At 66.6% G+C, this 22,100-nt stretch overlaps 8 protein-coding genes across 8 annotated transcripts in view; 2 read left to right on the top strand and 6 right to left on the bottom strand.

Moving 5' to 3' along the window:
• F751_5575 (hypothetical protein) overlaps nucleotides 1–1,523 on the bottom strand; it is a gene marked incomplete at both ends in the record, with an annotated part of 6,497 nt that extends 4,974 nt beyond the window's left edge. Inside the window, 4 exons of the mRNA XM_011397430.1 lie at nucleotides 60–130; nucleotides 359–591; nucleotides 743–883; nucleotides 1,039–1,523. Coding sequence (XP_011395732.1) covers nucleotides 60–130; nucleotides 359–591; nucleotides 743–883; nucleotides 1,039–1,523 — 930 coding nt within the window. The remainder of the gene's footprint in view (nucleotides 1–59; nucleotides 131–358; nucleotides 592–742; nucleotides 884–1,038) is intronic.
• Nucleotides 1,524–1,948: 425 nt separating this feature from the next.
• On the bottom strand, nucleotides 1,949–5,135 carry F751_5574 (Mannosyl-oligosaccharide 1,2-alpha-mannosidase MNS1; the record flags this gene model as incomplete). The annotated part of the gene is made up of 7 exons (XM_011397429.1): nucleotides 1,949–2,057; nucleotides 2,252–2,713; nucleotides 2,951–3,024; nucleotides 3,244–3,803; nucleotides 3,988–4,151; nucleotides 4,344–4,936; nucleotides 5,043–5,135. The coding sequence occupies 7 exons, from the start codon at nucleotides 5,133–5,135 to the stop codon at nucleotides 1,949–1,951; spliced, it is 2,055 nt and encodes a 684-aa protein (XP_011395731.1).
• Nucleotides 5,136–6,000: 865 nt separating this feature from the next.
• F751_5573 (Lysine-specific demethylase 5C) lies at nucleotides 6,001–8,432 on the top strand (the record flags this gene model as incomplete). The annotated part of the gene is made up of 4 exons (XM_011397428.1): nucleotides 6,001–6,435; nucleotides 6,686–6,808; nucleotides 6,982–7,518; nucleotides 8,397–8,432. The coding sequence occupies 4 exons, from the start codon at nucleotides 6,001–6,003 to the stop codon at nucleotides 8,430–8,432; spliced, it is 1,131 nt and encodes a 376-aa protein (XP_011395730.1).
• A 3,388-nt stretch (nucleotides 8,433–11,820) lies between these two features.
• On the bottom strand, nucleotides 11,821–14,187 carry F751_5572 (FAS-associated factor 2-B; the record flags this gene model as incomplete). Its single annotated transcript, XM_011397427.1, has 4 exons — nucleotides 11,821–11,934; nucleotides 12,581–13,249; nucleotides 13,841–14,018; nucleotides 14,135–14,187. The coding sequence occupies 4 exons, from the start codon at nucleotides 14,185–14,187 to the stop codon at nucleotides 11,821–11,823; spliced, it is 1,014 nt and encodes a 337-aa protein (XP_011395729.1).
• A 355-nt stretch (nucleotides 14,188–14,542) lies between these two features.
• Nucleotides 14,543–15,551, bottom strand: F751_5571 (Mago nashi-like protein; the record flags this gene model as incomplete). Its single annotated transcript, XM_011397426.1, has 4 exons — nucleotides 14,543–14,608; nucleotides 14,739–14,915; nucleotides 15,171–15,281; nucleotides 15,459–15,551. The coding sequence occupies 4 exons, from the start codon at nucleotides 15,549–15,551 to the stop codon at nucleotides 14,543–14,545; spliced, it is 447 nt and encodes a 148-aa protein (XP_011395728.1).
• A 452-nt stretch (nucleotides 15,552–16,003) lies between these two features.
• Nucleotides 16,004–20,594, top strand: F751_5569 (116 kDa U5 small nuclear ribonucleoprotein component; the record flags this gene model as incomplete). The annotated part of the gene is made up of 10 exons (XM_011397424.1): nucleotides 16,004–16,077; nucleotides 16,477–16,804; nucleotides 16,898–17,116; nucleotides 17,246–17,650; nucleotides 17,831–18,121; nucleotides 18,363–18,479; nucleotides 18,786–18,942; nucleotides 19,274–19,378; nucleotides 19,589–19,704; nucleotides 19,980–20,594. The coding sequence occupies 10 exons, from the start codon at nucleotides 16,004–16,006 to the stop codon at nucleotides 20,592–20,594; spliced, it is 2,427 nt and encodes an 808-aa protein (XP_011395726.1).
• On the bottom strand, nucleotides 17,816–18,259 carry F751_5570 (hypothetical protein; the record flags this gene model as incomplete). The annotated part of the gene is made up of 1 exon (XM_011397425.1): nucleotides 17,816–18,259. One exon carries the CDS (start codon nucleotides 18,257–18,259, stop codon nucleotides 17,816–17,818), a length of 444 nt encoding a protein of 147 aa, XP_011395727.1.
• A 559-nt stretch (nucleotides 20,595–21,153) lies between the features above and the next one.
• F751_5568 (NADH-ubiquinone oxidoreductase 21 kDa subunit) lies at nucleotides 21,154–21,698 on the bottom strand (the record flags this gene model as incomplete). The annotated part of the gene is made up of 3 exons (XM_011397423.1): nucleotides 21,154–21,329; nucleotides 21,451–21,528; nucleotides 21,632–21,698. 3 exons carry the CDS (start codon nucleotides 21,696–21,698, stop codon nucleotides 21,154–21,156), a joined length of 321 nt encoding a protein of 106 aa, XP_011395725.1.
• Nucleotides 21,699–22,100: the final 402 nt, after the last annotated feature.

The raw sequence follows: 22,100 nt of genomic DNA, 5'->3' as shown, positions 1-22,100 counted from the left end.
AGCTCGGCGAGCTCGGCGCCGGCCAGGTCGGCCAGCGCGCCGCGCCAGCGCGACCCCACGCCCTCCAGCGACTCTTCCACCTGCAGCGCCAGCGACTCCACCAGCGCCTCGGCCGACGCCGCGGCGGGCTCTGGCGCCGCGCCCTCAGGCCCCTCGCCGCGCCCCGCGCCGCGCACGCCGGCCGCCGCCTCGCAGGCGGCGCGGTAGGCGTCGCCGGCGACGCGCGAGGCGGCGGCCACGTCGCTGCGCAGCGTGCGCAGCGTCGCGTTCACCGCCTGCAGCCCGGCCGCGGCGCGCGCGGCCTCGGCCGCTGCCGCCGCCGCGCCCATCTCCGCTCGCCCCGCCGTGGCGCGCGCACCGGCCAGGTCGGAGGCCAGCGCCGCAGTTTCCACCCGCGTGCTCTCCCCGTGGGCCGTCAGCCGCGCGTCCACGGACGCCTGCAGGGACGCGACCACGCTGCCCGCCAGGTCATCGCGCAGTGCGCACAGCGCGTCGCCCAAGGCCTGCAACTGCGGCATCACCTGGGACGCCAGCGCGGCCACGGCCTGCTGGGCCTCTGGTGACGCGCTTTCCACCAGCTCCAGCCGAGTGCTGTGTGGGTTGCCGGTGGGCCGGGGCGTGATGAGGCAGTGCGTCAGCACGCACCGTGCTGGAGCATCCCCTCGGCGCCCTCTGTTGGTAGTGATGCAGACACAATATGCTCCACCTGAAGAACACCCCCAGAATAGCAAATAAAACTCACCGCATGGCCTCAGTGTCGGTCTGCAGCATCTCAAGTACCGCGGCCATCTGGCCCGACGCCACGTCGAAGCGCTCGCGCCAGGTCAGCACGCTGGACAGCTGCTCGGCAGCCTCCTCAATGCCGTGCTCCAGGCTCAACATCCTGTTGGGGTTGGACAAAAAAGCCATGTGCAGGGACTGAATCGTGTTGTCAAGGTCCACCATGACTGTTTCAAGCTCTCAGAGTGCTGGTGCAGGACATGGCATATGTCCTGCATGTCCGATTCCATCCTCATTCTCAACACAAAAAGCCCCCACCTGCGCTCCACTTTGGCGTCCAGGGGTCTCAGGGGGGAGGGCGCACTCATGGCGTGCCCCTTCTCGGCCCGGGGAGTGGAGCTTGCTTGGGCCGACAGCTCGGTCTGGCCGCCGGGGAAGAGCTCCGGCGCCTGTGTGATGCAGGGATTACCCTCCAGGCACAGCGCGCGCAGGGTTCCCACATTGTACGTGCGCAGGGCATTGGCCAGCAGCTGCGCGCCCTGGGCCCCGATGGCGTTGCCGCGCAGGTCCAGGCGCTCGAGGGTGGGGTTGAAGGCCACCACCCGGGACAGCAGGTCTGCCCCGGCATCGTCCAGGCCGCAGCCCTGGAGGGCGAGGCAGCGCAGTCGTGGGTGATCGGTGAGCTCTGCCACAAGAGCCTGCAGGGCGCGACGGGGGACCGGGCCGGTGTAGGACAGGGCCGCGTCGGCCGGGAAGGGAGCCCGGCCCTGCAGAGGGGCCAGCACCGCTTCTAGCTCCCCCATGGTGTCGACCAGCGGCTTGAGAATGAGGAACTCGTCGGGTTTTCGCGTTAAAATGTTTGTGAATCGTCAATCGTCAGCATCCATCAGCAGGCTGCCTTCCATCCGGTTGAATTCAAACACCCGGAACGAAACCCACATCCCTTCCGCGCCTGGACAAGATCTCGCTGACTCATCCTCCCACAAGAATTTGTGCATGTGCAGGCGACAGTAATCTCTTCTTGAGCAAGTCCTGCTCCCAGGCATGTCCGATACACCTGGCCTTGATCATGAATGGTCGTGCAGGAGTACACTGTGATGAGCTGGGACTGAGAACGCACCGATCCACAGCCCTCACATGTCGATGCGCGGCATCCCACACAGAGAGCCTGAGTGAGCTCTCCGTGAGGCTGGCGCACGCTGCGTGCAGCAATCACGGTACACCACCCTCATCGCTGCGTGTCTGTGTCTGCCGCACTCAGGGGCTGGCGCACCACTTTGAGGGGGTGGGCCTCCGTGTTCAGCACCGTCGTCTCGAAATCGAAAGAGGTGTCCTCGCTGCAGCGAGGCAAAGGGGTGGAGTGGAGAGGTGCACACCGGGTGCAAGACAGCCGCAAAGGCGTCGCGCGACGTGCCAGCCTTCCCAGGCCCGCCTCCCACTCGCCTCCTCTACATCCCCAGGTCAAACCTTGGGCCCCAGCCCCCAGGACCCCCATATCTCCATAACCCCCCCGCCCCCCCCCCCCCGACACCTGAAGAGCAGCCAGAGGTACTTGAAGGTCTCCGCCAGCACAAAGCTCTGCTGCGTATCGTCCGGCGTGGGCTCCGCCTCGCGCACGTCCTTGACCCCGGAGAACCCTGCCTCCTTCCTCCCATGCCGCTGCATGGTCTGGAAGACGGCCCAGCCCCAGTCCCGGTACTTCCAGTCCCGCGTCACACGCCACATGTACCAGAAGGCCTCCACCGCCTCCGGGCGCAGTAGGTTGTAGGCCCCGCCGTCACGCATCGCGCCCCCTGCCCGGAAGGTCACGATCTCGGGGCTCAGGCCCGACGCCTGGCGATCATACATGTGCCAGCAGGTCTCGGTGACCCCCGCCGCCACCGCCATGTAGCGCTCCCCCTTCTCGCCGCCCACTGCTCCGGAGTGCACTCCTAGGGCCAGCATGCCGGGGACAAAGCACACCAGGTGGTCCATCTTGTGCCGCACCGTCTTCCTGCATGAGGGTAGTGGGGAGAGAAGGGGGGGGGCGCTTGAGTGTGTGTGTCCTTGTTTGAAGGTGTGGAGGTGGCGGGGCAGAAGGGTGGACATGGTACAAATCGGTGCTGAAGGGCAGCGACGGAAGGGTTGCGCCATGATAGCAGAGCAGGGGCCCCTTGACTGCTGTTGATTACTTTCCTGAACTTGCACGATGATTTTCGCCTGCCGGCTCTCCCCCCACCCTCACCCCTACCTATCCAGCTCGGCGATGTACATGTGCCCCTCCGTGCTGTTGAGCACCAGTTTCTCCAGCATCTCATCCATGGCCTGGTTGTCGTTGTGGTGGTGGAGAGGGGGAATGTCAAGGGCATGTATACTGAATAGGGGTACGGAGCGGGCACCACGACGTCGCTGCACCTCTCAAGACACCCAAGCGACATGAGTGTTGTGTCTAAGAGCGCTGACAGCTTGCATAGCGCAGGGGCGTCCCGCCTCCAACCCAAGGGGCCCCATGCTTCCTCACTCCTCCCTCTCAAATAAGCCCACCTGCTCCCACATGGTGCGGTACATGTCATCTGTCTTGCCCTTGAGCAGCCACATCTTGAGCAGGTACTCGTAGTAGGAGTCGCCTAGGGCGCCGAGCGAGATGCGGCGGGAGGTGAACTTGCCCGTGGAGGGGCTGAGGAACAGGGGCATCAGGCCCTGCCCCGGGAACTGCTCGTTCAGGTAGCGGATGCTGTGCTCCGCCAGGTCGGCGAAGCGCCGGTCCCCGCTCAGCGCGCTGAGCTTGTACCACTCCAGCTGGTGCGTGCCGAACTCGGCCAGGCTGGAGGCCTTGGAGGCCCACTTGGGGTTGCGCGGCGCCAGCGTCTTGAGGTTTATGGTGCCGTATGGGATGCCGGTCGGCGTGTCGTAGGCCGGCAGCAGGCGCTCTGCCACCTGCAGCGAGCGCTTGAGCAGGACCTCGTCCCCAGTCAGCTCGTAGGCGGCCAGGAAGCCGCCCACCACCCGGATCGTGGTCTCGAACACCGAGGCGTTGAAGTCCACGGTCAGGTTCAGCCCGCTGCGCACCCAGCCCAGCGCGCGCTCATACTCCTCAGTGAAGCCTTGATGAGTTTGGGGGGGGGCACTTGGGAGAGGGATTTGATTTTGGATCAGATTCAGAGGAACAGGACAGTAACCGCCCTCCACTTGCGCTGGGGCTGGTCCCAAGCGATGAGAAGAGTGGATCTCGGACTCGGACCTCGGGGTCCCAGGCATCGACCCCGATGCCATCCCACCCCCGCTCACCCATCATGCGCAGGGTGTCCAGGGAGTCCACGATGGTGGCGCCCAGGCCCCCAAAGTCATCCTTCCCCGTCTGGCTGATAGGACAGAGCTCATCGTGGCCCCAGGCGAAGGTCACGTAGCCCTGCCAAGCGTGCAGCATGGCATCCTCCACCTCCTTGCGGCGACTTTGGAGGAGGAAAGGGGGGAGGGGGCGGGGGGGACTGAGAGGACTTCCCTGTGGCGTGGCATTGCATGCCAGCGGAGCTGGCCGTCATCGCAGGGCTACAGCGTGCCGCGGCAGCCGAGAGGCGCACCGCTTGGGAATGAATCAAACAGATGCGCCAGCCCCTGGCGCCCCTTCCACCCTTGAGGCTCACGCTGTGAGCTCGGCGGGCGTGAGCACGGTGCCGTTGGGTGGGTCCCGCCGGGGTCGCAGTGGGACTGCGGCCCGCGCGCGCTCTGCCAGCCGCTCCTCCATGCGCTGACGGCGCTTCTCTGCGGCCTCGGCCCCGCGCCGCCGTCGCATTGCGTCGGCGGCCTTCTGCACCTCCAGGGCCAGGTCCGGCCTGCCCGGCTCCCCCCCCGTCCCCTGCGCCTGCCGGGAAGCCTCCACAGCCTGGGCGACGACCTCCTGTGCGGTCTGGACCACCGGGGGAGGTGGGCTCTGCGCCGACCCCTCCGCCACCTCCTCGCCCTCCACAAACACCTTCTGGCGCAGCGTCAGCCCCTCCCCCGCGCTACCGGTCTCTGCCCTGGCCTCCAGGTCCGCTGCCTCCTCGAGATGCGCGCTGGCCAGGCCACGGATGCCCTCCTCCAGGAGGGCGAGGCGCTGGCGCAGGCCGCCCTCGCCGGTGGACCTCCGGCCCTCCTCGACGTGCAGGTGCAGGTCGCTGGACTCCTCGGCATCCACCAGGTTGCTGTACAGAAACAGGCTCCAGCCCCCACCCAGGAGCACCAGGGTGGCTATGGCCTGCTTAGGGGAAGGACTCGTCAGAAGTCAGAGACTCAAGAGTCCACACCCCTGAATCCCGTGCCAGTCAGGCCCCACGCGCCCAGGATCATACATGGCCGCATACCAGCACTGTGCCGCGTCTGCCACGCATAGAGCCCTGCCAGAAGCCGGCATCCCGTCTCCTCGTCCCCACGCCACCTCCGGTCCCCGGCAGCATCGGGAGGCCAGTAGGCGGGCACCTACGCGGGCAAGTGGCTGGCGCTGGCCCTTGTATTTGCTCTAAATGCTGTACATCAGGCCTGGCCGCAAGGAATGCCCTCCATGTCGGCACTCGCTGCTGATGAGCTGAGTCCGAACACGTCTGTCTGTTGCAGCGCGCGCGCTGAGGATCAACCCGGACGGAACAGATACACGGGATGTAACGGCGGTGGCCCTTGCAAATGACAAACGAAGGCGTCCTTACATACAGACAGTATTTCCATTTCAGAACACTATATAACTGTATATGTTCGTGATGTATTCCCTGCTGGAGTGCGATGGGCATTGGTTTGAGGGTGCACGGGTGTAGACCTGCAACCTCCTTGCTCCGATGCTGTCTTCGAATGCGCCAGAAAGACGATCAAGACCCAACACCTTAACGAAGCTCCCGAGTGTAAATATGAGAGGATCGCCGTCGGAAGCCGTGGATCACCGGCGATCGCAGCACTGTCGGAAATCATGGTCGCTGTCCAATGTCGACGGGAGGGGGGTTCCAGGAATGCAGCACACGACATCGCCCGCAAACGTCGAGTGTTTATGCATGGGCCGCTGCAGGAATGATATAATACTTGATAGGAGTGTTCCTGTGCCGGTTCACCACGCCAGCTTGTTGGCGAAATATGCGGGCCCACCCCGGGCCCCAGCGGGGCCCGAAAGCCTCGCCGGACGCCCCTGCACGCGAGGCGCAGGCACCGATGGAAGGCTCTGGGCGCAGAAGCAGGCGTCAGCATAAGGTATGTGCAGCGCTTGTGAGCAGAGCCTGCCCCAACCACATGGGAATGCGCGGGACCCGTCGGGCCCAGACCCGTGCTCCCCGAGGGGGCATGCTCCCCACCCCCCCCATCGCATCGCGACCACCACAGCTGGATGTAGCAATTCAGAGGCACCAGGAGCAGGAGGCCTGGCTGTCGACGCTGCCTGATGCCCCCACGTACCGGCCCAGCGCGGAGGAGTGGGGCGACCCCCTAGCCTACATCCGCTCCATCCAGCCCGAGGCCAGCCTGGCCGGCATAGCCCTCATCCACGCCCCCGTGGCCCCCGCCCTGGCTCCCGGCCGGGTCCTGGCAGACGTCCCGGGCTTCCGTTTCACCACCCGCATCCAGGCCCTGGGTCGACAACGCTGGACGGCCTGGGACTCGGTGCGTTTCGAGGAGGGAGACCGTGAGTACACGCTGGAGGAGTTTGCCGCCGAGGCCGCCGCGGCAGAGGCCGCGTGGTACGGCGGCCTGGCGGGGCCGCTGCCACCCCGCACCGCTGAGGTGAGGGGTTGAGGGGTACCAGGACAGGGTGGGCATGGGGGTGAGAGGATCCCCGATTGTTGTGGCGGCTGGCGCTGCATGGGGCTGCACAGGCTGCATATGAGCACTCCAGACGCTTGGAGGCCCACGCTGGGCGTGCTATGCGGCAGCAGGCTGTACTTTGTGAGCATTGCACGCACAAGCCCTGCCATGGGGGTGTTTGCCGGCGAGACCTGCACTCCACCACACACAGTCACGCCCTGCCCTGCAGTGCGAGTACTGGGCCCTGCAGAGCTCGCCCAACTCTGGAAAAATCGTAGAGTACGGCAATGACGTGGAGGGCACGGCCTTCCACCCATGTGACCCGTTGGGCGCCACAAAGTGGAACCTGAACGTGGGTTTGATCCTGGGGTTGGCGGGGCCGTTGTATCGTGCACACTGCCTGCCCGGCCCATGTCTGCTTCTCAGGCGCATGCTGGGCGGTACCTAGCGCGACCCACACCCTTGAACCCTTTCCTCTACGCTCCCCCTTCCACCCAGCCCTCCCCCATTCCCTTCTACCCCCAGGTGCTGCCGCATGAGCCTGCTTCGGTGCTGCGCCACTGCCACGCCCATGTCCCTGGCGTCACCAGCCCCATGCTGTACGTCGGGCGCCTCTTCTCCGCCTTCGCCTGGCACGTGGAGGACCAGCACCTGTACTCCATCAACTACGCGCACGCCGGCGCGGCCAAGGTCTGGTACGGCGTGGGCGCGCGCGACGCCGACGCCCTGGAAAGCGCGGCCGCCGCCGGCGCATTCGCAGGCGTGGCGCGGCCGACGCGCCCCGCGCAGCGTGCGGCGGCCGCCGCGGCCGCGCTGGCGGCCAAGACCACGATCTTCCCCCCCAGCGACGCGGCGCGGGCCGGCGTGCGCGTCGTGCGCGCGGTGCAGCTGCCCGGCAGCTTCGTGGTGACCTTCCCCCGCGCCTACCACGCCGGCTTCTCCGCGGGGACGCACCTGGGGGAGGCCGTCAACTTCGCGCTTGACGACTGGTGGCCCCACGCGCTGCGGGCGCGGGCGGCGCACCGCGCCTGGGGAGTCCCCGAGGCGGTGCCGCTGGAGGCGGTGCTCTGCGCCCGGGCGCGCAGCTGCCTGGGCGGCGAGGGGGAGGAGCGCGGCGAGGGAAATGGACGCGGCGGGCCGCCATGTGGCGGGCGGGCGGGCGGCGACGCGACGCTGCGCCCGCTGCGCGCCGCCTTTCTCGCGCATGTGCGCGCGCGGCACGCGGAGCGCGCGGCGCTGGCGGCGCGCGGACTCGCCGCGGCGCGTGCCCCAGAGGCCGCCTGGGGCGCGCTGGAGGCCGGCGCGGGCGCCACGTGCTTGGCGTGCGCGCAGACCTGCCACCTGGCATTGGTGCTGTTGGGGCGGGCGGGGGCGGCGGTGTGCACTCAGTGCGCCGCTGCGCCGGCGGCCGCCGGGGGGCGGGGGCCGGCGGTCGGGCCTGAGGACGTGGTGCTGGTGGGACCCGGCTGGAAACCCGCCTGCGCCCTGGCGGCCAGGCTCGACGCGGAGGATGCAGACGGACGGGGGGAGGAGGGCGGAGGGCAGGCGGGCGATGCAGCCCGGGCGCGTGATGCCGGGGCGGGGGGCGGTGCAGCGAAGGAGGATGGAGGGGCTGCGGCGGAGCAAGGCGCCGAGGTGGGCATGCGGCAGGCTCCGGTACTGAGCATCGATGGGGCCACCGCTGAGGACCTGGCGGGGGCTACAGGGGATCCCCACACCGATGCTCCCACGCCCCAATCCTCGACGCCTCCTGCCCCGGAGGCCGCTCTCCGGTATGACTGGAGCGAGCTGCCGTGCGCGCCGCACCTCTCCCCCAAGCACCTGAAACTGCTGGAGGCGCTGCTACGCCCGGAGCACGGAGCCCTCGCGCGCGCGGCCGCGGCGCACGGCCGCGCGGCCGCGCCATTGCGCACCGATGCCAAGCCGCAGGAGCCAGCCAGGCCCAGGAGCCGGAGCCAGGGCGGGCCGAGCGGTGAGGAGCCACGCAGGGCGGAGCAGGCCCCGCAGGATGAGGGTGTTGAAGTGGGGCCAGGCGCGACGGCGGTCGCCTCGACGGCTGCGCTGGCAATAAATGCTCGGGGAAAGGGAAAGCGGCTGGACGGGGGCGTTGGGCAGGGCTGCAGCGAATCCCCGTGTCCCGCCAAGAGGGTCGCAGAGGGCAGGAAGCCTTCGATCGTGAAGCTGCGCGTCTGCCCCGGCGATCAAATGGCCGGCGAGCGAGCGCACGCCTGCCCCTCCAGCATTCATCTGCTGTTTGATGCAGGTGAGAGCAAGGGCAGGGTGGAGTGGGGGATGGGCTGCTGCTGCGGGAGCATTCGGGCAAGGGAGCTCGTCATGGGAGAGGCATGGAGGGGTTGGCACCTCCTGCACCCTGTTTGCCCCGTCTGGGAACCCCACCATGAGGATGCGCGGTCGCCTGTGTGTGTGTAAGTCTGAGCATGGTCCATCCATCCTCAGTCTCCCAGCTTCCTTCTGTGCGCCACGCCACACAGATGGCAGGCACTGGGTGACCTTGAAAGAGTACTCGGCTGCCGTGGGCGTTTCCGGCCGCCAGATATGGTGCCATCTGAAACGTGTTGGCGCTGCGCCTATCCCGGTGATTTGGCTTTGAAATTCGGCTTGGGGCATGGGTGGGACCATGCAGACCAGGGACCCACCTCATACACCTGAGGGTGGTTGAGGTCGGCTGGAGCGGATACACGCGGTACATGCTGTCCAGTTTGGTGACCATGGCTTCCCGTTGGGCAGACCCCTCGCACTGCCGGCATGTGAGACACGCCACAATCCCCCCTCCCCGCCCAGTTTGGCAAGATTCTGTCCTCTGCGTCAGAGCGCAGAGGTACCAAACTGCCTGTGCATCCACTGCGTCTGTTGGGCTGGCGCGAGGCTGATGCAATGGCACAGTGGATGCCAGAGTGAGGAATAGTCTTGGTGTGGGGGGCGAAGGGCGGGGGGGGCTCGTTGATAGGATGAGGCAAGTGTTGGGGTGGGTGGAGGTGTTGGTCCCAGGTGTGAGCTGCTGGGCCAGGCTGTCCAGGGTCTTACGTGTGTGAAGCCCGAAGGGGGCCGCAAGCTTTGGAAAGCTGCGAAACAATAATCGGACTCTTGTCACCACATCGATCGCAGAAATGAGGAGGCGCAGCGCCTGGCTGCTGCGCTCTCGGAGCGAGCGGCCGGCGGCGCTCGGGTGCAACAAGGCGTGGCGGGTGCGGACTCCTCCCCTGCTCCCCGGGCTGCAGTTGAGCTGGACATGCAGGATGATCGCGAAGTCCTCCCCCCGCCAACGCCCGTGGATGAAGGCTGCTTACTAGCAACCCCTTCTCAGCTTCCCCTGAGTCGCATCTTCAGTCTGCCAATGTTGGACCGGCCCGCGCAGTTGCTGCACATCTTTGCGGATCCAGGCGAGTCTCGACCCACAACCCATGACTCGCATGGGCCTTGGGAGGGATGGCCCTGCACGCATGCTGCGGCCTCGGCCGCCTGTAGACTTCACTGGCGGTGCAACTGCTCTTTCGGGTTGCAAGGGCGCTCGGTGTCCCACCGTAAGTGCTTGCGACCCCAGTCCCCTCCTCCCCTGTCCCCCTGCAGGGCGCGAATGCTGGGTCTGCCTGGACCACATCCGCCAATACGTGGCCAGGGCAACGCGCAGAGGGCCGTGGCTGGATCGGTGCAGGAGGTCGGGCGCGGAGGAAAGGGTGGGTGGGGTGCATGAGTGGGGTGGGGTGGGGGGTCCCTGAGCACATCGCTGGCGGAGCAGTTTCGTCCCGGGCTCGAGATCTCATGCCAGTGCCTCCGCTGGTGCACCGTCAGGACACGCAGGTCATCCCTTCGGTCACCCGCCCACGCTCTCGCTTCCGGGCACACTATGCCTCCAGGTGATCGAGTGGCCCCCGGCGCTGCTGAACAGCTGCGATGATGGGAACCCTGAGAATGTGCGGCCGGTGGGGCGCCTGAGGGTCCTGAAGACCTTGCTCACCGACTCGGTTGCCCGATCTCCCAGGTGAGCGGGGTTGCAGGGGTTGCAGCGCCCACCGCGGGACCGGGGCGGCGTCCGCCCCGGAGCAGGCCTGAGGGGCCCTCTTCCTTGGAGTGGGTGAGGTGTGATGCGTGTGCACATCTCGGCCCTGCTCGTCCTTGCACACAGATCGACCGTCGCTGGGAAGACGAGGACCCTGTGTCGAGCCATGGACGAGCGCCTGACGCCGGACTGGTGCTGGGGGGGAAGCCTGCCGCCCGTGGCAGTGCTGGCTGGCCTGCCTGCACCTCCAGCAGCAGGCACGGCGGAGGCCGACCTTGTCGCGGCGTCCTCGCCCGCACCCGACCCCGCGCTGATTGCTGTGGCGGAGGAGGCGTGCACACCGGCGGACGCTCCCTGCCCCCCTGCTGTCCTCGACGGCGCGGTGCCTGGTGCTGCGTGGTCGGCCTACACCACACACACGCACCTCGCACCGTCGCAAGGAGCCACTGGGCCGGGCGGTCTGCTGGCGGGTGCGGGTGGACAGCGATCCCTGAAGCGCGCGGGCGGGTCCCTGCCCGACGCTGGCGAGCACGGGCCCTCCACGCGGCGCAGGGTGGGCGGCCCTGCCTGCAAGGACCGGGGCCTCGAGGAAGCGTGCGGCAGCAGGGCGCCGCCAGTCGGGACGCAGAGGGGCGGGGCCGAGGAGGCCGTCGTGCGCCGCTGTCCTGGCCGCTCGCGACGCTGCCGCGTCCTCCCACTCCCTGCGCAGCGCATGGGGCCGGGGACGAGGACCCCGGGACGGGCGGACGATGCGCAGGCCAGGCGGCAGGGCCCCCGCACGGCGAGCCCCCCCGCCAAACGAGGGCGAGGGTCGGCGGCGGCGGAAAACGGCGCCCGTTTGTCGCCGCAGGAGCGGCCGCGGACGCCTGCCCGTGGCAGGATGGAGCCGTTGACCCTGGTCCAGACGCATGTCATGCCTGGCATGCCTGCGCCGGGCACCTGCGGGCCCCCCTCACCCGCCCCCGCCGCGTGCAGGGGGGAAGGCCCTGCGATGCCGCCCGCTGGCGTGGCCGGGGCCGGAGTGCAGCTGCCCGGGAATCAGGCGGCGGCCTTGGACGCGCAGAGTGTCCGGCCGGCAGGGCCGCTCAAGCTTGTGTGCACCGCGCCGGTGCTGTCGTGGCAAGCCACGCAGGCCCAGGCGATGCACGAGGCACTGGACGAATTCCGGGGGGGCCGAGGGCAGGGCCCCCGGCGACGGGCCTGCGGGAGAGGCCCCCCTCGCGAGAAAGCACGCGCCGCGCTGTCCTGCACGGGTTCCCGCTGGGTGGCTGGCGCCCGAGCGTGGGCTGCCACATCGAGGTGCAGGCTGGCGCAGCCGCGATGGCCGCCGGCGGCCCGGCGACGGGCTAGCCACCGGCGCAAGGGGCCAGGCCCGCGGTGGTCCCCTTCTTTCGCAGCGGCTTCAGGACCCACGCCTCGCCCAGGGGGTTGCCGCGGGCGGGGGCGCCGAGCCTGAAGGCCTAGGAGCCGGAAAAGGTGCCGCTCGCGGCCGAGCCGCTGCCCCTCAGTCCTGGTCTCGTCTCTCCCTGGCGCTAGCAGGGCTGCATCGCAGCACTTTTCCAAGAAACCTTGCAAAACCCCTTGAGCTTGAACTTGGAATGCCACTCATGCGAGGGCTGTGCTTACAGGGGGGGGGCAGAGGCCAGTGATCGAGAAAGAGCATGCGTGGCGGAGAGCGTGAGGAAAGGAGGGGATGCTTGGGAGGAGCAGGGGTGGCAGCAAGGTCATGTGGTGGATTCCAACAGGAGCATCTCCTGGCCGCCATTGAATCCTGCGGACCCCAGTGACTCCTGACTGTCATGCAGCAGTACCCGGCGTGGGAACTGCAGGAGGGTAACGTGGGCCACAGGCCATGGAGGTGAGGATGAATGGCGCTGCGCGAAGCACTGGGGCCTTGGACCACTCGCATCACTGCCCTGCATCAGCTGTCAGTGATGCCCTTGATCCAACTTTCATTCATGGCCGTCTGATGATCCATGCCATGATTCCTACGAAAGTGATCCAAAACACCCACAAGCACAGTGTCGAGCCTGGACCGTCGCGGCCATGCCCCATGACGTCCAGAACACCCTGCCTCCCTAAGCCCCGCTCCTGAACCAAACCCACCTGTGCAACCAAGCGATAGGACCCCGGGGTGGGAGCCGCCGGGTCGTCACGGCAGCTGACGTCCACCCACGCAAACACGGCCGGCACGGCGTCCTCCGCCCCGAACCGCCGCGTCAGGCGCGCCCCGCCTGGCAGCCTGACCAGCAAGCGCACGGCATCCGGCCGCTCCGCCGCCGGCTCGGCCGGCAGGCGCGCAGCCCGCTCGTCCAGATCGCGCTCCCGCGCTTCGCGCGCCTCGCGTTCGAGGGCCGCCCTGTCCTCGGCGGCCTCCGCCGCCTCGCGCGCCTCGCGCGCCGCGCGCTCCGCGGCGCCCCGCGCGGCCTCCGCCTTGGCCCGGTCGGCCTGCAGCGAGGCGTGGAAGGCGGCGTCCTGCTCGGAGCGCAACACCGCCCGCTCCTGCGCGCGCGGCGACAGGGGTCCGGCCGCGGATGGCCCGGGGGCCGGAGGCGGCTCGTAGGCCTCGCCCGCGTAGGCGGCGAGCAGCATCCGCTGCTCCTCCAGGTCGACGTCCGGCAGGCCGGCGGCCGCCGCCAGTGTGGCTGGCCCCGCCGGCGGCCGGGCAGGCCACTCCCCGTCGTCGCCCAAGGCCTCGCCTGCCCCGTCCCATCCCGAGACCGGCCCCGCGAAGCCGGGCTCGTCCTCGTCGTCGAGGTCGGGGTCCACCAGCGCCTGGGCCAGGAGGGAGGCGCGGGCGGCCTGGCGGGCCGCCCGCCGCCGCCGCGCGCCGGCGGCGAGGCTGGCGTGGGGTCCGGGCTCGGCTCGAGGCCCCTCGCCCTCCTCCTCCGTGGACCCGGCCTCTGGCGCCCAGGACGCGGCCGCGGCGGCCCGACCCGGCCTGTTCCTGCGCAGCCGGCGCCGGCCCTCGTCGGGGGAGGGGACCCTGGCCGGCGCGCCACCTGCCGCCTGGGCCCGCGCTGACGTGGCAGCGCGCGTGTGTGGCAGGTTGCTGCTGAGGACCTGAAGCTCGTCGTCCTCCTCCTCCACCTCCTCCTCCTCCCCCTCCCCCATGGAGAGCACCCGCCTCCTCAGGGCCTCGTGGGGAAGCAGGAATCATGTCCCATTCGTCGCTCCCAAATGCCTGAGGGGCGCGGGGGGTGGGGCGTCTGGGGGTGGATGCCTTTACACGAGCTGTGCGCATGCTGCGATTCGTTACACGAAAGTGACGTGATCACCACGTCTACCATGTGCTCGAGGGCTGCTCGGATAACCCCTCGCCACCGTCAGCTGCTCCCTCGAGAGTACATCCACCCAGCTCCTCACTGTGAGAGGGCTGCTCCTCGGCTGTTCCTGCGCAGACAGTGCGGCGGTATACAGAACGGGATCCAGGCTGCCGCTCGGGCCGGTCACGCCGTGGCCCACGCCGCCTCCCTCCAGGTAGAAGCTGATGCCAGCCTCCAGGTCGCCAGCATGGGCGTCAAGTACATGCTGGGCCACGTGCCTATGTCATGGGACGGCAGAAATCGAGATACACACATGTGTCCTGCAGTGGACAGGGGCTTTCAAGAATCACACATGCCATGACCTGCGCGCACATCGGATGAGGGATCGACTCACCTGGGAGCATTGGTGAGGGCCATGAACGTGTCGATGGCGTCCTCCCCATCCATTGCAGTGCAGGAAGCCGGCGTCCTCCTTGAGAGGTCGAGCGCGACTCCTGGGCACGGACTTCTGATGCGTAGCGGCTTACCAGGATTCTCTTTGGGAACAATACAAATACTAAAACCCTGGCATGAGATCGGTTGTAGACTGGCTCACAGGGCACGCCTGAGTGCCATCGCTCGAGCAGGTTCAGTCGATCTTCCCACTCAATGCCATGGTGTGTGAGATCCGAATCGCGCGCGCTGGACCCCTTGCTCGAGCTCAAAATTCCTCCGCACTACCCATCGTCCCCACCATAGTTCATTACGGGAATCACTATTACAGCTGAAGAAAGGGCACAGGGGAAGGTCAGATTGCTCACGGTCACCGCTGGATGGGCTGGATCTTGAAATGCGATGACACCAGTGAGAAGACGAGTGCTTTGAGGTCCTGCACAGGGTGGGATGGGTGCTGAGAGCTAGGCTTTCGCGATGCGATACTCGTCCGGGACTTTCAGTCTGCAGGTGCCACAATTCTGCAGGTCTATTCATGCAAGTCCCGAGCACCCCTCCCCGCCCACCTGGATCAGGTAGTAGAAGACCCTGAGGCCCTCTGGGTCCTTGCTGGACTGGACCTGGAGGAGAGACCCCAGCTTGGTGGTGGCAAAGGAGATGTGCTCCCCACCCAGGACCACCTCCAGCTCCTGCCGCCCCACCCTGTCTGGGACGGGCCAGTTTTCGTCATCCTCCTTCAGGATCTGGGGCAAACAGGAGGGGAACCAGGGCAGGGTGACGGTCTGATCCATACTTGCACGTTGAAATCATCAACATAATGGCTAGAGTGTTGGAAACACGGGTATGAGTGTGCTGCGATGCTAATATTGGCCCGGCAAGGCCAGTCGCGCTTGGTTCCTCTTCCACTTCCAGCACAGCATCCTGGAACGCTCAGGCGATCAGCGACACAACCAAGATCACTGCCCTCCCTTTCCCAGCGCAGCATCCACAACACGCACCTCGCTCTCCGAGATGATGCGCTTGAGCTCTGCAAGCACTGCATCTGTGACGTACACCTCCTTCCTGATCATGGTGTCGTTCTTGTAGTTGGAGTTGTTCGCATACCGCAGCTGTGGGTGATGAGGGAGATCGGCGCGGTGAAGGGTTGCCTGAAAATGGATTTAGCCATGATCAAGCCAGCCTGCCCTCCTCAGCTTGCAAAGGGCATCGCTCCTCGACGTGGCCGGCCACCATCACAAGCCTGCTGGGGATTCACGCAGCATCCATCCACGCACGGATCCCCTCACCTTGCCATCGGGATGGAACTCAAATTCTAGGAACTCGTGTCCGAACTTGCCCTTGTGCCCAATATAGTACCGGACGTAGAAGTCGTCACCCATCCCTCTCAACTTCTACCCGAGGTGTGTCCACCAAGTGCCTGGCTGCACGCGAGGCAGAGAAGATGTCTCTTTGGAATGTGGGTGAGAGTCACGTATGGGTCGACCAGGCGGGCTTTGAAGGACTGGAGTCGAGGGCGCGACTCTCAGTGCGCCACGGCCCGAGCGCCAGGCTGGCACCTGACACAGGATCTCGTCGGGGAGTCCCTGCCCACGGGCTAGCACCATGCAGCGCGATGTGCAGAATTCTGGTCCCCCAGTGCGTTCATTGTTGTTCCTTCCAGTTCCTGGGAGTGGTCTTGGGGAAGGGGGCACGCAGGCTCGACCATCACCCACCCCGCAGCAGAGCTGGCGGTGGCCCCGAACGCCTGCCTCACGCTCCCTCCGCAGACCACGCCCGTTGTCGAGTTCGTGGCACTGTGCTGAGCGTGGAAGGGTGCATCACCGCGGGCGCCATGGACGAGTCGCTCTACGACGAGTTTGGCAACTACGTGGGCCCCGAGCTGTCCGGCAGCGAGGCGAGCAGGGGGTTGGGGTGGCAGGGCAGGGGTGCCGGGTGATCAGAGGAAATACTTCAGCATCGGGGCCGCCTGACGTTGTCTTGCCCTCCCGTGCAGCAGGAGGAGGAGGAGGAGCAGGTGCAGCAGCAGCCCGGGGCGGAGGACATGGATGCCCAGGCAGGGTCTGAGGTTGAGGAGGATGGGGAGGAGGAGGACGACGGCGCCCCCTCCGGCGCCCTGGTCCTGCACGAGGACAAGAAGTACTACCCCAGCGCCGAGGAGCTGTACGGCGCGGGCACCGAGACCCTGGTGCAGGAGGAGGACGCACAGCCGCTGGAGGTGCCCATCGTGGCGCCCGTGCGCCGCGCCCGGCACGAGGCCGGCGGCCCGGCGCTGGCCCCCCGCTTCACCCCCGAGTTCCTGGGCAGCCTGCTGGCCACGCCGGAGCTGTGTCGGAACGTGACGCTGGCGGGGCACATCCACGCTGGCAAGACGCTGCTGATGGACATGCTGGTGGAGCAGACGCACGTGGTGCCCGACGCGGCGGCGCTGGCCGACGCGCCGATGCGGTACACCGACACGCGCGCCGACGAGCAGCGGCGCGGCATCTCCATCAAGGCCGCGCCGGTGAGCCTGGTGGTGCAGGGCCTGAGCGGGAAGTCCTACGTGGCCAGCATCCTGGACGCGCCCGGCCACCTCGACTTTGGCGACGAGCTGTCGGTCTCGCTGCGCCTGTCGGACGGCATGCTGCTGGCGGTGGACGCGGCGGAGGGCGCGGCGGCGGGGACGGAGCGCGCGGTGCGCGCCGCGGCGGCCGAGGGCCTCGCCATCGCGCTGGTGGTCACCAAGGTGGACCGCCTGATCACTGAGCTGAAGCTGCCCCCCGCAGACGCCTACCACAAGCTGCGCCACGTCGTGGAGGAGGTGAACGCGCTGGTCCGCGCGCACTACCCCGCCGAGGGCGCCGCGGACCGCGTCCTGGACCCACGCCGCGGCAACGTTGCCTTTGCCGCGCCGCTCTACGGCTGGTCCTTCACCCTGGAGTCCTTTGCCGTGCTGCAGTCCGAGGTCCAGCGCCTGGCCTTGGACCCGCGCGAGCTGGCGCGCCGTCTCTGGGGCGACCTGTGGTACCACGCGGACGTGCGCGCCTTCCGCCGCGCGCCGCCCGCCGGCGGCGGCGACCGCTCCTTTGTGCAGTTCGTGCTGGAGCCGCTGTACAAGATCTACGCCACCGTGCTGGGCGAGGACGACGCGGCGGTGAGGGAGCTGATGGCGGAGCTGGGCGTGGCCCTGCGCCCCGCCGCCTACGGCGCCAACGTCCGCCCGCTCTTGAAAGAGGCCTGCACCGCGGTGTTCGGCTCCGCGGCGGGGCTGGTCGAAGTGCTGGTGCGCAGCCTGCCCTCCGCACGCGCCGGCACGGCCACCAAGGTCGCGCGGTGGTACACGGGGCCCCAGGACTCGGAGGCTGCGGGCCACATGCGCGCCTGCAACCCGCGCGGGCCTCTGGCCGTCTACGTCACCAAGCTGTTCCCCACCGCCGATGCCACCGCCTTTGACCTCTTCGGTCGGGTCCTGAGCGGCACCGTCAAGCCGGGGGACAAGGTGGAGAGGGGGCGGGGATGGGGGGAGGAGTTGGTCATGGTGGGGCGGTGGAGGCCCACTCACCTGACCACCAGCCCAGCCATGATCCTGGAACCTCCTCCGCGTGCATGCATCCCACCCAACTGAACCCTTCAACACATGCACAAACACTCACACCCCAACCCTTCACCACACACCCAGGTGCGGGTGCTGGGCGAGGCGTACACGCCCGAGGACGAGGAGGACGCCGCCACGGCCACGGTGACGGGAGTGTGGGCGGCCCAGGGTCGTGCCCGCCAGCCCCTGGCCCGCGCCGTGGCTGGGAACTGGGTGCTGCTGGGGGGGCTGGACGCCACGGTGGCCAAGACCGCCACCCTGGTCCCGGAGTTTGGCGCCGAGGAGGCGTACATCTTCGCACCACTGACTTTTGGCGCCCAGGCCGTGGTGAAAATTGCCACTGAGCCGCTGAACCCCTCCGAGCTCCCAAAGATGGTGTGAGGGGGTGCTTGTCTGTGTGTGTGTGTCTGTGTGTGTGTGTGTGTGTGTGTGAAGGGGCTGAAGGCTGCCTGTGCGACAGCACGATTGTGTGAATGCATGTGTACGGAGACGCCATCTTGTGAGGGTGCACATGCGACCCCTCCGATTCTGGCACCCTGGAGGTGCTGGTGCATGCCTGGCGCATGGGTGTCGAGTGGATTCCTTCTTTTCAACCCAACCTCACCAATATGCCCAGGTGGAGGGCCTCAGGAAGCTGAACAAGAGCTACCCGATGCTGGTTACCAAGGTGGAGGAGAGCGGGGAGCACACCATCTTCGGGACGGGGGAGCTCTACCTGGACTCCGTCATGAAGGTAGGTCTGAGGGGGCTCTGGGAGGGTGTGGAACTGGAGATGTTGAAGGTGTCAGCGGTTGTCTTCACGACTCTTTGCGCCTGAGGAGGACTTCCAGGCCGACCCAGCCTGTTTTGCTGTGAGATCATCGGAGCCTCTGGCCACATGCGACCCGCTTGCCGCGCCTGTAAAAGCCCTGCATGCACAAACACTGGGAAAGCGGACTCCGTGCGGTCACCAATCGGTCCTCAGGGCTTCCGGAAAAGTATGGACACCGCAACCTGCCTGACACAACAACCTGCAACACCACCATTCTCACCCCTACAGGACCTGCGGGAGATGTACGCAGAGGTGGAGGTGAAGGTTGCGGACCCGGTGGTGGCCTTCTGCGAGACCGTGGTGGAGACCTCCTCCCTCAAGTGCTTCGCGGAGACGCCAAACAAGAAGAACAAGATCACAATGATCGCTGAGCCATTGGAGAAGGGTGCGTGTTAGGCGTGGGTGTGGGGTGGGGGTATCTGGGGATGGCGGCTGGGGATGGCGGCACCAGCGATGGTGCAGGAGGGGTAGTGCACTGAGTGCATACCCTAGGCGCTGGGTGGTTGCAATGGCATGGATTTGGGCATGTCATGGGCATGGCGACGAGGCACAGAGGGTCATGAGCATGCTCTGCATTGCTGCTGACCTGGCATGGGCTTGTCTGATGATGGTGGGGCCACCGATGGAGACGCTGTCTGGCAGCTACCACTATTCTTCCCTGCATTCAAGCGCTCTGTTTCGCTCAAGGCCCCCACCCTCCTCGCACCTGTGGACAGGTCTGGCGGAGGACATCGAGCGGGGCGCCGTCTCCATGGACTGGACGCGCAAGGAGATCAGCACCTTTTTCCAGTCGAAATACGACTGGGACATCCTGGCTGCACGTGAGAACGGGCTGTGCGAGGAGGTTTGGATGACCCCGATTCAGCGGAAGTGGCTGGGCGACAGCGGGCCCCTGCCGATGCCTCGCCGGCACCCTTTCTGCTGCGACCGCGGCCGAGTGCTTTCCCCGATTCTGCAGACAACTCTCCGGATGTCCCATCCCCAGCGTTTTCTGCTGGCACGCCCTCCACCACATCCTGTCCCCCTCGCAGGCTCCATCTGGGCCTTTGGACCAGACAAATCGGGCCCCAACATCCTGATGGATGACACGCTACCCTCGGAAGTGGACAAGACCCTGCTGAACGCAGTGCGAGAAAGCATTGTCCAGGTACGATGCGGTGGGGGGTTTGAGGGAACCGGACCTGGGGAGGGAGCTCGGTCTTGCTGCAACTGGCCCAGGGAAGGTCTGGGTGTCTGCAACATGCGAATGGGCGGCCGAGGAACAACCACAGAGCCAGCAATCCGCCCTCTGTTGCTACATGCACCTCTTGGCAGCCTCTCCATAACGTCTGTGCATTTACGCCCCTCGGCTCACCCCCACTCTCCATCCTTGACGTCCAACCCCCCAAGATCTCCCTTCTTCCCTCCCCCCAACACACACAGGGCTTCCAGTGGGGGGCGCGGGAGGGCCCGCTGTGCGACGAGCCGCTGCGCAACTGCAAGTTCAAGATCATGGACGCGGTGGTGGCGCCCGAGCCGCTACACCGCGGCGGCGGCCAGGTCATCCCCACCGCGCGCCGCGCCTGCTACTCCGCCTTCCTCATGGCCACGCCGCGCCTGATGGAGCCAGTGTACGCGGTGGAGATCCAGACCCCCGCAGACTGCATCGCTGCCATCTACAACGTGCTGGCCAAGCGGCGGGGCCACGTGACCGCCGACGTGCCGCGCCCCGGCACGCCCGTCTTCCTGGTCCGCGCCTTCCTCCCGGTCATAGAGTCCTTTGGGTTCGAGACCGACCTGCGCTACCACACCCAGGGCCAGGCCTTCTGCCTCTCCGCCTTCGACCACTGGCAGATCGTTCCCGGCGACCCCCTGGACCGTAGCGTGGTGCTGCGCCCGCTGGAGCCGGCGCCAGTGCAGGCCCTGGCACGCGACTTCATGGTGAAAACGCGGCGGCGCAAGGGCATGAGCGACGACGTGTCGGTGAACAAGTACTTTGACGATCCCATGCTCCTCGAGCTGGCCAGGCAGGACGCGGAGCTGAACGCCATGTTCTGAGGTCAAAGGCCCTGTAACAGGCAATGACCAGTGGAGGGGGGGGGATGGACGCGGGGTGGGGTGGGGGACAGCAGGGCGTGGGAGAGACTTGGAGTGGGGCCGGGGAGGAGGGGGAGTTGGGGAAGAATGAGGGAGGGGCTTGACTTCAGGCAGCACGGGGAAGGCAGCAGCCGCGCTCGTCGTGAACAAGTTTGGACCGCAGCACAGCAGGAGGACGTCATGTGCTGTGGGCTGGGAATGCAAGAGATTCCCCTTCAACCCTCTGAAGCCAGTCATACCTCCCAGGGTACGCACTGCGTCGGTGCCACTGCTCCTCTGGCAAGGCGCCTTATAAGTCGGGGTTGCGGTGTGTTGCTACGATTGCAGGCGGTGCACACGCAAGTGTTGAGGAGCATTGCGCTTGCAAGGGAATGGATCAGCAGCGCAGTGTGCGAGCAGGAACTGCACATCGATCAAGCAGTGCCGGCAGCTCGGAGTGCCAGGTCTCAGTCCACGCCCAGGCCTGCTCGGCATCGTCAAGTGTCCTCCATTCCCTTATTCTAGCCGCGCTCGCCATCATTCATCGCCGTGAGGCCTTGACCTCCGAGTCGTTCTTGGAGAACCCCATCAGCCGCCCAGCAGAATTCTGATACGCAAACAGGAACCCACCGAAGGCGCCGATGGCGACACCTGTGGCCAGGCTGGGGCGCAGCAGGTTGCCGGAGATGCTAGCGAACGCTGGCGACTTGGAGGATCCTGAGGAGGGAGGGAGCGGAGTGAGCGAGGGTGTGCTTGTATTGTGTGAGCCGCATGTTGGTGCAGTGGAGGACCCCTACTACCAACCAAAGTGCTTCCCTATGGCCGACCGTGGACCCACCCGCTAGGAGACCGACAGGAATTCCGAGGCCCGACAGCAGGGCCCAGCTGCCGTAGTCGGACAAGCTAAAGTTGTTGACTGAGAGGGGTTGGGGGATCGGGGTGGGAGCTCGGCCACGACTATGCTCCCGGGAACGAAGCGAGGGCCTGTCTGGACGCAGCCCGACACACCTCGCACTCACCCACTCTCCAGAATTGCGGGGAGCTGTCCACTACCGGGTATGATGGCTCGTCGAGGATCTTCCCCATCGCGTCACGGGACCACTCAGGACTGTGCGACCCGAGGGCAGGTCTGGGCGGTCACACCTCAGAGGGCCACCGACACAAACTGCAGATATGGCGTTGATTTCTGCTCAGAAGCACGTAAGTTGGGACTGGGTGATGTATTTGCACCGTTTAGGGGTGGGAAGGTTGCCTACCTGAACATTGCATAGCACGCAGAGCATGAGAACTCACACTGTCAATGGGGAGCCGACTGCAGAGATCAGAGAGCTCGCACCACAAAAGAATGTTGGTGTCCATGCAGTGTTGGTGCAATATCTCGGTTGGACAATGAATTGATGAAATCAGAATTGCTGTTAAGGCGAGTGCTGTTGGTTGAACTTGGCACCGCCCTGCCAAAGCAACCGTACCTCCTGCTTGGGTGTGAAG

This window comes from Auxenochlorella protothecoides (assembly GCF_000733215.1).
Source record: "Auxenochlorella protothecoides strain 0710 unplaced genomic scaffold scaffold65, whole genome shotgun sequence".
NCBI classification, from domain to species: Eukaryota; Viridiplantae; Chlorophyta; class Trebouxiophyceae; order Chlorellales; family Chlorellaceae; genus Auxenochlorella; species Auxenochlorella protothecoides.
Note: the sequence above shows the minus strand (reverse complement) of the source record. Positions and strands in the feature narration are given on the sequence as shown.